Source organism: Anabas testudineus, chromosome 7, assembly GCF_900324465.2.
Source record: "Anabas testudineus chromosome 7, fAnaTes1.2, whole genome shotgun sequence".
Lineage (NCBI taxonomy): Eukaryota > Metazoa > Chordata > Actinopteri > Anabantiformes > Anabantidae > Anabas > Anabas testudineus.
In genome coordinates, this window is record NC_046616.1 from 12,906,046 (window position 1) to 12,923,198 (window position 17,153).

The following is a 17,153-nucleotide window of genomic DNA, read 5'->3' on the forward strand; positions in this document are numbered from 1 at the left end:
AGGTGAAAGATTTTCACAGCCAAGGGAGAGAATTAATATAATATTAAAAAAATGATATGGGCATGTTGATTAAATGTTAAGATCTTTGATCAGCCTAGTTTGGATGGGTCTAAATGACATATTGGTGGTTTAGATTAATTAATAGTTGAAATTAGCTCAATGGGAACCAGGGAAGAAGAAGTCTAAGTAAAACAGACGTCTTATAAAAAAATCTAGAGCTATTGCACATGAGAATCCATCCATGCCAGTTACAGGGAGGATCTGGTGATTTTTTTTTTCTCTAACAGCCTTTCAACAGAGTAACAGGCCACCTGCTTTTTCAGAGGGGAAAACATTGTCGGGCGGCATACACAGGAAAGCTGCAGCATTAACAACCAGCACAAGATTTGTAAGGGAACAAGATTAAGATGGCTGCCCTATGTGCTGGCACATTGCACTGAAGATATGACAGGATTTATTTCTCTAAATCAGTGAACTCAGTAAAAATGAGATGTGGAAATTCTCACAGTGCCTCTGCACAATTCATTTGCAGTGTTTGAGAAATAGCAAACCAACATACATAACTTGTGCATTCTAGTTAATAACAAAAAAAAAAACACAACTTGTCTGACAGCATTATCTCTTTCTTGCCATAAATTTTATAGGCGCCGTGTGACCAGCTTCCCTGTCCTCTCCTCTCCTCACCACTTCCACCCCCCATCCACATGAAAGACCAAATTGTATAAGGAAAGCTGAGCCCTGCAGGATTGAGGAGGCTGGACATGGGGAAGAGACAAGGAACAGAGAAGGCTATAAAGAATATAAACATGCGGCTAAAGCCTGCAGGGAATAGACAAAACCACTGAACAAACACTGGATGGATCCATAGACAGTGAGACAAGATAAAAAAGAAGCTGAGTTCAAGTCTTTGCTCGTTATGAGTTGTCTGAGCTGAAGACTATATCAGAAATAGATATGGATCTGAAAGCTTTTGAATTTATGTCTCGAGGGTCCCCAAACAGATAGAAAGGAAAGGATATGAATATTTTGCACCCTCTCAACCTCAGCTTTTCTGACCTCTAAGAGGGGCTCAGATCTAGGGGTTTGTGTTTCCCAATGTTCCCTGCTCAGGTTCAGTCAGTCCAAGGTTCACTTTAGGGATCACAGTGCCCAGACACAGGAGTGACACTGTTTCTAACCATCTGCAGACATCAGCAGAGGTGACTTATCAAAAAACCTCTCTGTGCCTGGAAGCAACTAAACGGGGGACGCTGCAGTGGAGCTTCATGATTTGAAGCTCTGTGTCAGACTGACCCGTTGGCTCTGTCAAACGCACAGATTTACGACATGCAGTATATATTATTTACTGGTGTTATGATGAAGATCTTTACTTCCACATCTGTCTTGATGGCAACTTTGTAGCTGCCCTAACGATCACTGTGTATATGAATTTCCCTGTTGACGCTGCAAAATGTAAGCTCTTATTCTCTGCTCTGGTATAAAAACCTTAATCGAGATTTTTCACAGTAACAGCAAGAAAACTGTAAAACACAAAAAAAGAGTTGATGAGTTTTCCCTCAGAGCTTCATGCCTCCACTCTCCCCACACACTGCAAGATGAGACGAGTGGATACCATTATGCACCTACACTAAGGAAGCAGGGAAAATAAAAATAAAAAAACTACCCACTCTCCATTTCTCCTGCTGTATGTTGATAGTGCCCTGTGACACGCATCTCTATAATGGCACTGCTAAGAAAGGATAACCGTGGCTCATTTTGTTAATGCAACTTGACTCTTGCTAATGTGCCTGTGGTAATTGAACAGTTGACGGTACAGAGCCACTGGGCTGCATATTTGGTCTGTTCTTCAACTGATCAGTTGATAGTGGGCTTTCACCAGTCACCCACACACTATATGAAATGATGGGTGGGAGACTCACTCAAAACATTGCTCCTCTACTATTTTTGGTGGTGGTGGGTACTCTCTCTGACACCGCTTTCCCAGACACATGAAAAGGGACATGGTCATGAAGATCATAGAGGGTTATAATTTCATAATAGCCTAACTTAAACGTCATAGGAATTTATGTATAAAACTGAAAATCATGCAGGAACATCAGCATGTGGGTTTGAGGTGGATGGATGTACTGTAAGCACTGGACTGCTCTGGAGAAGTGAGGTCCATCTTCCCTTTATTGATCAGCTGATAAGTGGGTACTGCTGTGCTGACAAATCAGACTAAAAGCGCTGGCTGTAATGGAGCAAACTTGTCCACAGCCGCTCCACTCTGAAACACTCTGTCAATCCCGTGGCCTCTTGGGACCATGTAGGCAATTTAGGCTTCACTGGATTCCACCAATACACACACACACAGACTTACAGGTTTCCTCAAATTAGCACATACACACAAATGGATATAGAGTGGATGTCTGTAGACTGTTCACCTGTGATCTGTGCTTCAAGTGTCACCTGTCTGTCTGAGCAAACACAACACAGCACATCAGCGGCAGGCGACCCGCTGTTCGCCACGGTGACGAACTTGTCAAACGTCCAGCTGAGTCTAAAAGTCTCTTAGAGCTGCCAATCCTCATAGATCCCAATCCTTGGGGTCTGAGAGTGCGGTCAATACACAGGCACCAGATGCACCCCTGCATCATCACTAACAACTCTCGTCTTCTCATCTATTGCCCCCCCACCCTATGCTCTTCGGCCTGGGTTCTGCTTGTATATTACATTTCATCCACTCAGAGGAAATGGACACTCTTCCCATCAACTAGCAGGACCTGGACTGCACTCAGGCACTCAGATGTGCAGGCTAAAAGACCTGGGGGATAATGAGGTACTTAGTACCTGAAGCATGTGACCAGAAACCCCTGAACTGTCCTCTGATGAACCTTTACACACACGTTAATAATCCAATGATTTTACCGCATAACATTTAAAATCATTATATTCCTCTCAGCTGTTTTCTTTGGTGAAAATAAACAGTTTGGACCTTTTAAACTCCTGGTATTTTGTTCCCCTATCTCTGTCCTTTTCAATTTTTCCTCATTACATTTTACCTTGTTGGCCCCAGGCTGCTTTATGTGTGCTTTGTTTGTGGTACTTGTGATTAATAAATCTTGGCACTTTGCTGTTCTTTCTTTCCCCTGTTCTCCCTTCCCTTTCCTCTTCATTTCGACTTCCTACATCCTGTCCTTCTCTCTTTCCCTCTGCCATCCTCTTTTGCACACTGACCCTCTCTTACCATCTGCATCACTCTGCACTGCAGTGGTTTTTACAGTAGACTATGGCGGGGTCATGTCATGAGATCAGGGCACACAGCTGCTCTAATGCAACGCTAACCCAAAGCTGCTGAGATCAGCACAACCTCAACGTGCAAAGCCAATCAGCAGAGAAGACTCTCCTCTCCCCTGCTTCCCTCTCTACTCCTAGTTTGACAGTACCACTTAAACAAAACCTTAGACTATTGTGAAATTGTCAAGCTGACATGGCATGCCCAGTAAGTATAAATGTGCATTTTAATGAACGACCGAAGGAAGAAGAAGCTGCAACATAGGCTGATGGGGAGAGTAGAGATTTTTCATGATCTAGACAAGGAATATTACAAGCAATGTTTTAATGATACATGAATTTAAACATGCCGAAATGTTGCTGATAGAAACATGGGCAAGTTTGCAATAGTTTTCATGTGTTTGTCATATGTGAATGTGTTCGTGTGCAATAACTTTTGGAGCGACAGATTGTAGTCAGACAGACAAGTGAACAGAGATTTCCTGTCCTCCTACTGACCTAGTTTATGCAGACACACACACAGGCACACACTTCTGTGATTCCAGGATCACAGGAGGAAATACGTGGTAGACACAGTCAAGTGACACAAACAAGTCATCCGAGTCTGTCTCCCACCACCAGCACTCACAGACATGCATAGTTTTCATCAGTGTGAGGCATCAAAGCAAAGGCAGTTGCAGAAAACTGGCCTGAATAGTTGATGCTGGAATTAATCCCATTGTCTATGGAACAATGTGATTCAAACACTTCTCCTGATGAGGGCTTATGAAACAGCTCTTAAGTGATAGATAGCTCTAAGCCACCACTGTGCCACTGACTGAAAGTCATGTCAACATGAGTAGTGAGGCATGGGGGTTAAGTTTGTGCATTTACAGTTGCTGCTTAGTTGAGATCTTTCCCCACCACCCAAACCATGATTTTAATTACTATAGGATCTATTTTGCATCTGAAATAGCCTAAAAATGTCGATATACCAGCATTAGTAGGCAGTCACAACATCACTGAAGACGTTTCTTTTTATAAGTCGCTGCTCACTCCTGGCAGTGAAAGGCTAGAACCATGTTTGTGGTTAGTGGGCCAGAAACCTCCAGACATTCCTCTAGAACCATTCAGAGAGAGAGACTAGCCAAGTTCCTGGCTCCATCTGCCTATATTGTCATTAATGTAAACCCTAGGGAACCAAATGCACACACTCAGAGTCAAATTCTGAAATGACTTGCTACTCATGACAGATATTTCAGCATTTAGCACAGCACTTTTATAGAAATATCAAGAATGGTCAAATGAACAGTAGCAGAGTGATGTTTTATTATTTCAACACAAATTCAAGTGTATAGTTTTTTTATAATTTATATTCTAAATCAAACATTTAAATGTCTTTGTCTCCATAGCTTTGGAACCACATAGAACTTTAAACAGCTGTTTAGGGTGGGTAGAAGTTTTCCTTGACATAAATTAATTAAAGTTAATGTATAAAATAAACACACTCACTTAGAAACTGCTGTGTAGCTTGAGAAATTCCTCTAAGGATCAAAAAGTCTTATCCTAATCAGTAATAATAGAACATTGTTAATTTGTTAAGGCTTTATTTTGGAGCATGCTGCTTGATGCGGTCTTACTTACAGGGTGCCTTAGTTGCATTTGTGTTTTATATTTAATTACTATTTTTAATCTGAAAGACAACTAAAGTTAAAATTATTTTTATTAGTGAACAGTAGAGGTGTTTTGTACCAAACTGGACTCAATGTACTTGAATGTATTGGACTTCTTGAAGGAAATTTAAAATACGCTAGATCTAGCCTTTCTGTACAGCAGCATTTATCACGTGTACATGTCGCCAATACTTAGAAAATGTGCACCTGTGTGACCTAAACTGTGACCCAAGTGACCTGAATGTGACCTAAAGTGTCTACATGCCCCATGTCTCCACATAATCATAGTGATGATCGGCAATACCCTCTGGCTCTTTAGCAGCAGGCAGCACACACACTGGGTACTGTTGATCATCACAGTGATCGTCTGGGTGCGCACATATGCACAAACACACACACTGAAAGAAAGAAAGTGTGAGACAGAGTGGTTCACACATACTCCCACTTCTGTTTAGGGGTAAACAAGGCTGCCATTAAGCCTGAGGTGGCCAAGAACACAGAGCAAATTAAAAGCGAGTGTGATTCCATATGGCAGCTGTAGCAGTGCCAGTCAGGAGGCTGGCAGACAGGCAGACAGCTGGAGACAGAGCTGTGGTGCCCTGTAGGCTGTGGGGATGGGGAGCCTCTCCTTCTGGGCCCGGTCTGCCTGGCAGCTCTGATACCTTCAGCTTAGGGCTCCTGGTGTTTTTCAAGCTGGCTGTGTACAAGGTCACTTCTCTGAACTCCTGTATACACCTAAACAAGTCAGATGTGAGTTGGAGCTGTTTTAACTGACTGTAATGCAGATGCCTCTAAATACAGCCCATTACACCCAATCATGTCTTTAGCATCCAAACCTTCAATACATAATATGTAGTGTATCTAGGATGAGTATGAGAGGTTCCTGTCTTAAAACCACAGAGAAGTGAAGTGCCTGTCTTTTTCTTCACTGTGTTGTCCTGCAGATGTTAAGATGTGCTGGTACAGTGAGTCTCGGTCAGACTTGATGGGCTTTCCAGACACATTTTCATTCCTTTCCATGGCTCTCCACCTCTCCCCACTATAGTCACCATAGCAACTAAACCCAGAAGGAGAGAGAGTTAGGGACAGCACACAAAAGATTTGCCTTTAGCAAGACATGAAATCAACCTACACATGTGGGTACACACTCTAACACACACACATACATACAGTTCTGTTTGTGGCGCAAGCACGCACACACACACGCACACACACACACACACACACACACACACAGTATAATAATTATCATACATTTGCATCGAAATTTATACAGTAACACACCAATAAATGTTTTCATGCCTTGTGGTTATTTGTAAAACAATGCTGTGCACACAATGGAAGCCTTTGAAAGGCTAATTCCAAATTCAAGAAAACCATCTGCACCTGTCAGCTTTTGTCTGTGTCAGATAAAATCCTGCATTTGGTGCAAGAGTTCTTCACATGACTATTCAAAGGCTGTCTTATGAATACGCCAAATCTGTTGAGCTCTGTTGTGACTGTAAGTGTGACCTGGGGTATATCTGGGGCTCAGGTCCACCTGAGCAGTGTAACTAAGGATTATTTTGTTTATTCTGGTCATTTGGTCCTGCATCGGTCAGCAATCATTTGTAAGATAAGGTCATGCAATAGATAAAGAAAATATTACAAGGGGATAACACCTCTAAAACTCCCTAAAACCTTTCTATCCCCACTGTCCACTGAATTGTTTTGTAATAAAATAATGAAAAACTGAGCCTGTGCTTTCCTTTTTACATCACTTGACTGCCTTAGGGTAATGTCACACACTTCTAGTCTTAAAATCATCATTTAGATCATTAAAGCTAATGAAGCTCAGACTTGCTGGTGTGTGTTGCTTTCTATCTGAAAGCCTCATTAGGCAGCTCCACAAAAATAAAAACTGTAAAGATTTTTTTTTTTTTTTTGGTGTGGGGAGTGGGAGTCATTTTGCCTTTTTTTTATTTGTCTTTTATTATAGAGGCTGCAAGGAAGGACGCTGACTGTAAGCGTAGGGAGCATGACACAGTTGACCATCACAGGTCCATATACGCTGAGTGCTTGCAGTTGTATGTTATAGTGATGGGAAATGTTTTCTGCTGGACTGAGCAGGGCCAAAGAGCTAGTTCAGCAATGTTTATTGGTTCAAGAGAAGTCATGTTTTACCCAGAATTCACTTAAATTGCTCAAGACACTTCTGTGCCACTGATGAACCATGAACAACAACACTAAATTATTCTGCCATCTCTAGAGTTGGAGAAAAAGAAGCTGCCTTCAACATATGCCACTAAGAAAACAGATGGGCTCTTCTATCCACTGTTTAACCTGTACATTTGACTAAGAACAAGGTAACCTTTCCCAGACATAACAGGCAGTTGTTCTCAGGGTCTCAGCAGGCATGCTCTGCTGGACTTCATTGTAGTCCCGTTCTTCAACACATCCCCTCATTGCTTTCCATACTGTCACTTCCCATTGTTTGCTTTGTGTTTTGGAAAGTTTTGCAGAAAGGCTTCTATCAAATGTTCTCCGGGGAGAACTGCAGAAGAGGGCAGCCAGAATCTGAGTATCTCACACCTAAGGGGTCAGATGAGTTATCGATGTAGTCAATCTGTTGCTGAGACTCACAGTACACATGTTCCAATATACCTGGATGAAGTGGGAAGTGAAAGCATTTCTGAACTCCGCTCAGTCACACTTCAATGCTGTTAGAGTTAGTGAATTTTGGTACAACATAAGGAGGCATGTGCATAACACAGAGTTTCCCTAAAGTCTGCATTTTAAAAGACCCATATGGGCTAAAAGTGGGGGTAGACATGCAGAGTGAACCGGCTCCTCTCGTCCTCTGCGCTGTTGGAGAATTCTTTCTAAACAAGGTATGGAATGCACTCCGGTGTTTCATAATTTGTTCCCTCATTCTTCTCCTCTGCACGTTTACAAACAGAGCCCAAGGAAAGAGGAAAAAAAAAAAAAGCGAGTGAAAGAGAGTGGGAGAAGTGTATGGGAGCCCCGGAAATATGTCAGGGAAAGGTCATTTAGTAGAGCAAAAAGGAAAGGAGAATGAACTGTGAAAATCGGGAGACGGTGAAAATAGTGAAAAGGAGAAAAGACATAATTCATAAGTGACTGGCTGTGTGCCAACCAGTCTAAAAAAACATGGAGGGAGAGAGATAGGGGGAAAGGAAACAATGGGAGTGGAGGAGGACAGAGAAAATGAAAATGCCCCAGGAATGATCCTAACGCTCCACTTGGTGTTCATTTTCCAAGCCAGCAAATCATGCAACATGCAACCCAAAATTCAGACCAGCTGATTTCTTCATCTGGGAGGCTTGCTTTCTGCAAGTCTCCTCGGCCTTTTGCTCACTATCTCTCTCTCTTTCTCTCTCTCTTTCTCCCTCTCTTTCTGTCCTTCTCACTCTTGCATGTGCGAGAGAGAAACAATATGGAGGAGATCGGTTGCACAGCAGAGTGGAGAAGGGGTTGGGTGGGAGGGCAGGAGAAGATGACGAGGTGGAGGGTGGGCTGGGGTGATGGTTTAAAAATATCTCAGACTGCTGAACGCAAGGCTAGGCCACAGCAGTCCGACAGCATACCTTCAATTTCAGCTATTTTTGTTGCTTTTTCCATAATGTCGAAAGTCTGCCTTATAAGCTGATGACACAGTAGACTGTACAGCTGAGACATAAAAAGACACACTGGTCTTGTCATTGCAATTTTCCCTCACATTTGCCAACAGGGCTGCTTTCTATCAAAAGCACACTTCACTTGTTATCAGAATTTATTCGTGGGTCTTGGGGTCACAGGTTAGCTAAAGCGCCCTTGAGCAATACGTTGAACCCTTCAGCTTAAGGGGCTCATTCAAGGCTCCTTTACCAATCTGAGGAGGGAAAACCTTACTATGATCAAGTCAAGCAGCAAATGAGATGTGGGTTAAAGTTGAACATTGGCAAACAGCTGAAAATGAAGGGCGGATATAATAACGAGCAATTCTACTTAACAATGCAATTTCCGTATTATTAGCTGATTAACTAATTATTAGATCAAAATAAAATATTTATTTATTTGCATTTCTATTTGCAGTTTCTTGAGTCTTGATGGTAAACTGTTTGTTGTACTGTTAGTCGAACAGTCGTTTCGTTAATTTATGACTGTAATTTGTCAGTATTTCATTTAGCAAACAATTAGTTGAGAAAATATTTGATAAATTGTTGAAAAATGAAAGAAGCTGCTAGCTCTGGAGCCTTAATTTAATACAACCTTACGAAACAAAAATGTAGTATAACACAAGTAGTATAACATATCTTTTCACCCTGTTAGACAATACAGACAGGAATAGAAGCACAGAGGGAAATGTTTGCAAAGAGAGAGATGGACAAATTGGTTTATGTTGCTATGTTGCTATTGATGCAGCCAAATGACTTTAACCTCAACTCCCAGACACAAATAAAGCCACAAACAAAGAGGAACAGAGCAGGTCAGGGACACGTTGAGAAAAATCTAAACCAAGAAAAAAAATGCAAATGAGTAAAAGAGAGAAAGAAAAAAAAACTAAATCTATCTGTATTATCCATTTTCTCTATAACGGAAGGAAATATATTTTATATGTATTTATAATATACTGTATTTTACTTTTCAGCCACATACGTGTGTAGCATTTAATATGTTGACAGATATTGTAACGCATTTCTATTCTCTTAATCAGTTCATGTACTTCTTATGTAAACGTCTACGTCATTTGGACTTTTGAAATGCTTCAAATTTAAATGTGTCAGATTTCCCTCACATTGCAACTCAAATATCATTAGATGTGTGGGATGTTGTGTCACCATAAAGACGTGACGTAGAACTGACAGCACTGGTTTAACATGCAGTGGTATATAGACATACAGAACATGATCATTTATGTGATGTATGTGTCAAGAAAGCGTTTTCAGTGGCATCATGAGGGGTCTGCACACATTTCTAATATGAATTTCTTGCTTTGTATGAAAGACCCCCAAACACTAGTGAATGCACGTTTATAAAGTGGTATGCTGCACCCGGTTTATTCCACCCCTGCCTTACTCATCGAAAACATTTCCCAAAACACAGTCCTCGTATCGGATCTGATTTGACAAATCCACAGGTTGCAGTTTCTCTCCCTGTGTCATGAGCACAACCGGCTGCGGACAATATCCGACGATGGAACACCATCTATTTTTAAATGATTTGTCAACAGTCTTTGCTGGGAAGCAGCCTTCACTAATGGCCCTCTGGCAGCCAATCTGCTAATGTGCACTGCAGAGAAGCGCTAACATCAGAGCTCAAATGATACACGCTTTTCTCTTTCATTATACCCATGTCTGCACCTGCCTATCTTTCTGACCTTCTCTATCATGTTGAGTACTGTTGAGATCAATAATCCCAACCCTTCCCCCTCTGCATTCATGTTTACATGTTCTCATATATTTCCATTCTTCTGGCAGTTGTCAGTGCCGTAATTAACATACAACACACACGCTGCAACGACAAACAGCACCCCTACATTTCCACATTGTCGTCCTCAGTTTAGGATCTAACTGATCGTGTCCCTCTTTTATTTACACTGATTAAGAACTGTGCCAGGAAACTGTGAACAATGCTTTATAAAGAAAGTGGTTTGCCTATTTCTCCAACGCACCACAGTCCATTTTCTGCATAGAAGTGAAGGAGCTAATGTTGGGCAAGTCATTTAGTCTGAGCGACAACTGCTAAAAGTACTTGCAGTCTAGTCACTGAAAGCTACATTTAAATGTGGGAGAACGTGTGAATGAAGTACACATTCGGTGTGACATAATGACATACTGTACGATGTGACATCATCCAGCACAGAAGTGCTATTATGCCTAAGTAGGGACTGATTCATGTGGTACACTGTAATTTCCTCTTGTGTCAGTGGAGTGCTTTTTTAGAATCAATGAATGGTGTAGTGGCATCGTAAACAGTTTGGTCCAACACAACAGAGAACAGCTTGTAACTGCAACAAGATGACAATAACGAGGAAATTCTTTGTTTGATGCTCATATCGGTGTCACAGCAGAAAGCTGGCAGCTCTCACTCTCATGATTATCTCAGCTCAGAGCAGAGAATCCAGGTAGTGTTTCATTAAAACCTCCTCCACAGATAAAGAGACAGTATTTCATCGTGCAACGTCTTTGACCTGCAAGAACGCTGTATTGTGACCAGCAGAGGTGCTGAGAACCTCGGCTTATGAAGTCAGGCCTGCATTGTTTGTTTTTCCTGTAAACAGCCCAACAGAAGGAGCGTGGTCCTGAGCCAGACATAGAACGAAAGACGCAGCGAATGGGAAAAGTCAAACGTAGCAGATAAAATGTTAGAGAAGAGACACGGCTGTAAAGAGAAGAGATAAGAAGGAGAGAAAGAGGGAGTGCTATTAAAAATTCCACCACAGCCGACCCTTTCCCCCCCCCAACATGTTGTTAATTATAGAAACTACTTTACATGAGATGATTGAAGAGTAGACTGCATATGAGCTCCCCAACACAGTAGGGGCAAACCAGTGGTAGCAGTTGAGAAATGCATGCTTTACATGCTCTGTGAAAAAGGTTTTATAGGCCACACAGCTTCACATCAATAAAGTTACTTGAAGAGATTAAAGTCGTTTTATAATGTGGTGTCTCCAGACATCTTGGTGCGCTCATCTTTCTGCTGCTCCGATGTAAAGTGAGCTCAAGAGGTTTTTCTCTAACTGTAAAATATAAAAAATGATCTCAACTTGTCATGTTGGAATAAAAACAGCCTCCTGATAAGCTAAAAGCTGTTTAATGAACTGCAGAGTAATGATCTTAAAGTGTGTTTGAGATTTCTTTTAATAGCCTAAAATGTTTCGGCCTTTAAATCCCTCACGTGTTTACATATTATGATCTAAGTGTGCATGTATTTGCAATGATAACATGGTAGAGGTGCAGCGGGGAGCTCCAGGCGATGGAAAAGGAGAATATCCATTACATAAGAGATTAAACTGAAGGAATCTGAGGTATGCATCCAACAATGCTGGCCAATAATATGAAAGCCTACTTCATGAGGCCCCCCCCATGTACAGTGCAGAGCCTCAGCGGGTAGTCCCACTGTTTATGCCTTTGATGTAGGCTTGTAAAAGGGAACAAGCACACAGCTTGGCACCACAGTGTGAACTCATACAGTGTTTTTAATCATCGTTGCTGTTTTAACCACGGCGACAGAGGTCTTGTGTCTGCACACAGTGACAGGATGAAGAGAGAGGCAACTGACAGCTGAGAAGAAAAAAAAAGACACACAACAATTAACAGAGGCTTGATGTGGGTTGTTTTCCTGCTCTGTCTCTTCTTGACATTACAGTGAGTTTTGTATAAACTCTTAAACAACCAGCAGCGTCTGCGGACGACTGTGTGTTCTCGCCATCCTCTGTGTTATCACATATCATACCACCCGCTGCTTTTACTCAACAGCACTATTCCAAAGGACCACCGCCGTTCCTGCTGCACTTCATTAAAACAAACAGGAGAGGTGGAGGGAGAGACGCACGCGAGAGGTGGAGGATTACTGCTGTGTTGTTCAGCTCTCACAGTTTCGAGGTAAAGGAATGTTTCAGAGTGGCTCAGTGTTTTATCCAGCCACGTGTTGCACATACACAGCTGACACACACTCATCGTGATGAGGACAGTCACTTTGCAAACCCGCTCCACACACACACACACACGTTCTTTTTTAATTTCTTTCTATGTCGAATGGAAAAGAATTTGTGATGCATGTTCCTCACGGTGTAGTCATGTGTAGGAAGGACTTTTTTTTTTTTATCCACTTGCTCAAATGTGTATGTGACACACATCTGTTGCTTTAGCTAGAGGCGGAGAGAGAGGGGTAAAGGATTGAGCCTTTCACTTAAACCATTAGCATAAGCTCATAGGAATGGAAGGAGAGATAAGGGGAAGGTGGGCGGACATCTAAGGAAATGTTGAGGAGAAGATGGGCAAGGTATTAAGTAGAGAGGAGAGGAGAGGAGAGGAGAGGAGAGGAGTAACAGACCAACACAGACAAGATACTATAAAAAAACACAACAGACTCACTTTTCGCAACCAACCCAACGGCAAAGAAATGTAATTGTCACCCAAAATCTCCGCCAACGCAGGGCGACGATGACAAACCTGATGAGACTCCACATTTTGTCTGTGTTGGTGTGTGTTTGTGTGTGTGTGTGTGTGTGTGTGACACTGACCTCTGACTCGGGCATAGCAGCAGCCACACTTGGCCAGGACTTTACGGAACAAGTGTTGGCAGCCACAGCCTCGGTGGTGGCGATGGTGATGGTGGCCCCCTTTCATGCTGTTGAACCATGAGCAGAGGGGGGCATGGCCCGGCACTCTCTCTTTCTCCCACTCTGTCTCCTGACTCCTTCTCTCCCCCTCACACAAGTAGAGGTTCACCCCTCTAAGCGTAAAATCCCCCAAAAAGGTGTTGATCCTCCTCCTCCTCCTCCTCAGTTGACTGCAAACAGAGTTAAAGCCCACAATCGAGAAGAACCGAAGGAGTCCACAAAAGCAGCAGCCGAGAAGAAAATCCACACTCACAGGATTTTTCAGCTTGTGAGAAACAGTGAAGAAAACCTTCCAGCAACGTTATCATTGTGCTGAATATGCTCCCTTCTCCCTGCTCCGCTTTTTTCCTCTGTTTTCTTTTTCTGCTGAGCTCTCGCCTCTGTGAACTGCCTGGTCAAATGACAGACTGGGAGACTGCTTCGGGGAGAGAGAGAGAGAGAGAGCAAGTGGGAGAGATAGTGAGAGAGAGAGAGAGAGAGAGTAAGGGGAGGGGTGACAAGGGTGGAGTCTGCAGCTCTAGTTGCTGGCTATTCCAGGATAAGGTTCCCACTCCCCTAATTTTCTCTCTTCCTGTTTCTCTCCACTCTCTCCTCCCTCCTCTCAGCTGTTTTCTCTCCTCCCTCCAGCCTCCCCTTCTCGTCTGCTGTCCCACGTCCTGTCCCTTATCCTCTTTTCTACATGGCCGAGTCTCATTTTGTGCGCATGGGTAACACTAACAGGGGCTCTTAGATATCCAACTCCGAGACACGCTGGGCCACCACTCTCCCCTGCCCATTCAGAGCTCGCACTGAAAATAGCAACACGCACGTTTGCAATGATGCATCTTACTGAGGACAGGCCATGTTGGGTTAAAGGTGTCATGCACTTTCCAGTAAGGCGAGCACCACGTCACCACAAGCCGTAAGTCTGATAGAGTTTCTGAAGCATGTGTGAAAGTATCTTCCCAATATAACAGCTCAGAATGTACTTCTATGTTCATTTCTGAACTGTGGGGCAGCATAGTGAGTGGTCCTTCTCTGTTTTTCCATGGGGCGAGTGGGCCTTCTCAGATTTCATAATGTTGGCATTCTTGCTGTGTGTATGTGTGTGTGTGTGAATGTTTTCACATTTTGTGCACAAATACAGTGCAACTGTCATTGTAAAGACATTTTTTCTTCACCATGCTACTTCATAGAGCCGTTTGACAGTATATTTCATTTCATATTTTGATTGTGATAAATTTCTTTTTTGATTAATCCCAGGAAAAATCAAGGTTATGTTATGTCATGGACGCAGGTATTCAGCACCTGTCATATCACTGAATTGCTCTAATGTCTAATCAAACTCTACAACAAACGACTGTCATTGTTTTTGGGTTCCAACTGTGCCACAGCGGATGTGGATCTGTGACTGAATGAGTGTTCAGCTTATCACACCCTGCTTACATGGACATCTGTTTAATGTATTCATCTTCCCTGAGTTCTGTGTCTCGAGGTGAAAAAACAGCACTGGAGCCCAGCGAGCAAACATAAAATAAACCCATCTGCATAAAGTGTTACATCATCATCATTATGGATTTTGTTGTTTGTTTCGCTTTCTCGTGCAAATCAATTTGATGAACCTGGAAGCTGCAGAGGTTGCGTAATTGCAACGGACAACAGGCAAACCATATTTAGATGTGTGTTTTACATTAAACATAATCACCACAAGATAGTGACTCATCAGCCTTCCTCAGAGATGAAATCGGAGTCTGTTGAAATATCAGTGAGAAAAGCAGGATTACCCAAGATTACCACTCAAGATATAACCAGGACAGAAAGGGAAATGAAAGAGGTTGGTGAAAATGCTATTACCAGACACAACCAATTATTTCCTGACCCGCAAACAATATTTTGTATGATGCTGCTGAGCTCAGGACTCAGTGTCTGATCTCATCTAACTTTTGCAGCACGTCACGCAGGCTACAGCACGACTGTGTGGAAATCACCACCTGATTCCCTCAACTAAGACGAGAAGCGTCACAGCACCCACTCGGGTTGCTCTTTGGGGACATCAGCGGAAACGAGAGACGGCTAAGTGTCGTCTGGCGTTGGCGCACATGCACACGGGCACACACACTTCCCTGAGGTGCACTGTGAAGTGCTTCAACGGCGAGCAGGGCTGTCTCTCCAGCATCCATCGCTGCACGGTGACAGCGTGGTGGCAGACTGTTGTCAGGATGTTTCTGCTGTTTACAGGAGCCAGTCAGAGCAAACAGAAAAGCCGGGCTGCCTCACCCATTAGCACACAGACACACACACACTCTCTCTTTCTCTCTCTCACACACATTTACATTAGACTCTGCTCTTTCATCATCACTCTTTCCCCACTCACACATATACAGGACATACAAAGTTCTGCACTAGAGAGAAACCTCACACTGATAGATGTATTACCTTTCCTTAAATTGAGACAGGACAATGATTTGCTACAAATTCAGATACACGCTGCACTTCCCCTCCCAGCCTACCTTCATCTGTTCTCTCCTTCTATTTCTTTGCTCATAATGGATGCTTTAAGCGGCTATGATTGAAGGGGCAATTCACCAGAGGAATATTGAACAGTGCTGCTGAATGTCTCCACTTGTCTGATGCTGATATGTCTGCAAAACACAATCTGAGCGTAGCAGCACAATTCAAAGCAGGTTGAGAAACAATGGCTTTGACAGCAAAACAGAAGGCTCTAAAGAAACAAGACAAGACAAAGACACCAAGACAATAATCCTGGGGCAAAGCATGGCAAATGGAGCGAATAGTGCCTGTACAGTCATTACACACAAACCCTGACTACACAGTGGAGGAATAACAAAGAATACATTACTCTTGTGATGCATTCAAAATTCATGAAGTGAATGCCGGGGAATCTCCATGTGCTCTTATGTTAGGAGAGTCAGAGTCAGGTTGTACTTCTACAAGCTGCCCAGTAGGGGGCATTTGAACTTGTTGCATAAGGTTAATTCATGTATTGGTTGGCTTAATCAGCAGTGCTGCTTCAAAGCAAACATGAAAGACGTTTTCTACTTTTAGACATTCACATTTTCTGGCACAAATGTTTGTAAGATGTGTTATATCATAATACACAGAATAGCCATATGCCAAGATTTAGTTGCTATGTGAAGGATAATTGTTGTGACTGTGACTGTTATTTCTTTGCATCAGCTTTGACATTCAGTACCTACAGTATCAAATAAAACCTCAGAATAAATAAACACAGAAACTGGCCGAGGACCACAAAGCACTGAATGTTATCCGAAATGTGGAAAAAAAATAATTCTCCTCCCCTGGTTGGAAAAGGAGGAGCAGGGGAGGAGAGGTGAGGCCCACATTAACACCCATTCATCTCTCTCCTTTTATCTCTCTCTCTCATTCCTTCCGTCTCTGTCTCCCACATGAGACACACGCACACCAGAGATGATTCATCTGCACACGTATGCTTGTACAGATATGGAGAAAGTGACCTGGATGGGTTGTCTGCAGATTAACGTGTTTAATCCAGATAGATGAGTGTTTTTTATCTGAACTAGGCGGCCAAACAGGGAAAATGCAAGACAGTCACATTGAGGAAACATGTTCAGAGAGGAATCATAGCTTACACACAAGCGCACACTTTACTCATGTTCTTTTCAGGGGTATTATTTTACATCCAGTTGGAGTAAATTCATTCACTGTGCAGTATAATGTGTGCATTTAAACTAGAGAAATAACTAGCAAATACACAGAATTCGTATGTCATAAGCATGCATACTAATAGCTACAGCAAGTCTCAGTTTAGCAGATATGCAGCTGCTTATTCGCAGTGTGTTCCTCCACCCCCAACTGACATTAGCCTCTCCTCAACCCATCAGCCTGTTGAAACTGTGCCAAAATATGCTCACTTAAATTTC

At 42.7% G+C, this 17,153-nt stretch overlaps 1 protein-coding gene across 3 annotated transcripts in view; it reads right to left on the minus strand.

The window, feature by feature from the left end:
• arhgef25a (Rho guanine nucleotide exchange factor (GEF) 25a) overlaps positions 1–17,153 on the minus strand; it is a 38,783-nt gene that overhangs the window by 16,273 nt on the left and 5,357 nt on the right. Inside the window, exon 1 of one of the 3 annotated variants that reach the window (XM_026368019.1) lies at positions 13,153–13,674. The exons of the other annotated variants lie outside the window; for them this stretch is intronic. Coding sequence (XP_026223804.1) covers positions 13,153–13,258 — 106 coding nt within the window. The 5' untranslated portion in view covers positions 13,259–13,674. Of the gene's footprint in view, positions 1–13,152; positions 13,675–17,153 lie in introns of those variants that run through there. 3 annotated transcript variants of the gene reach the window in all.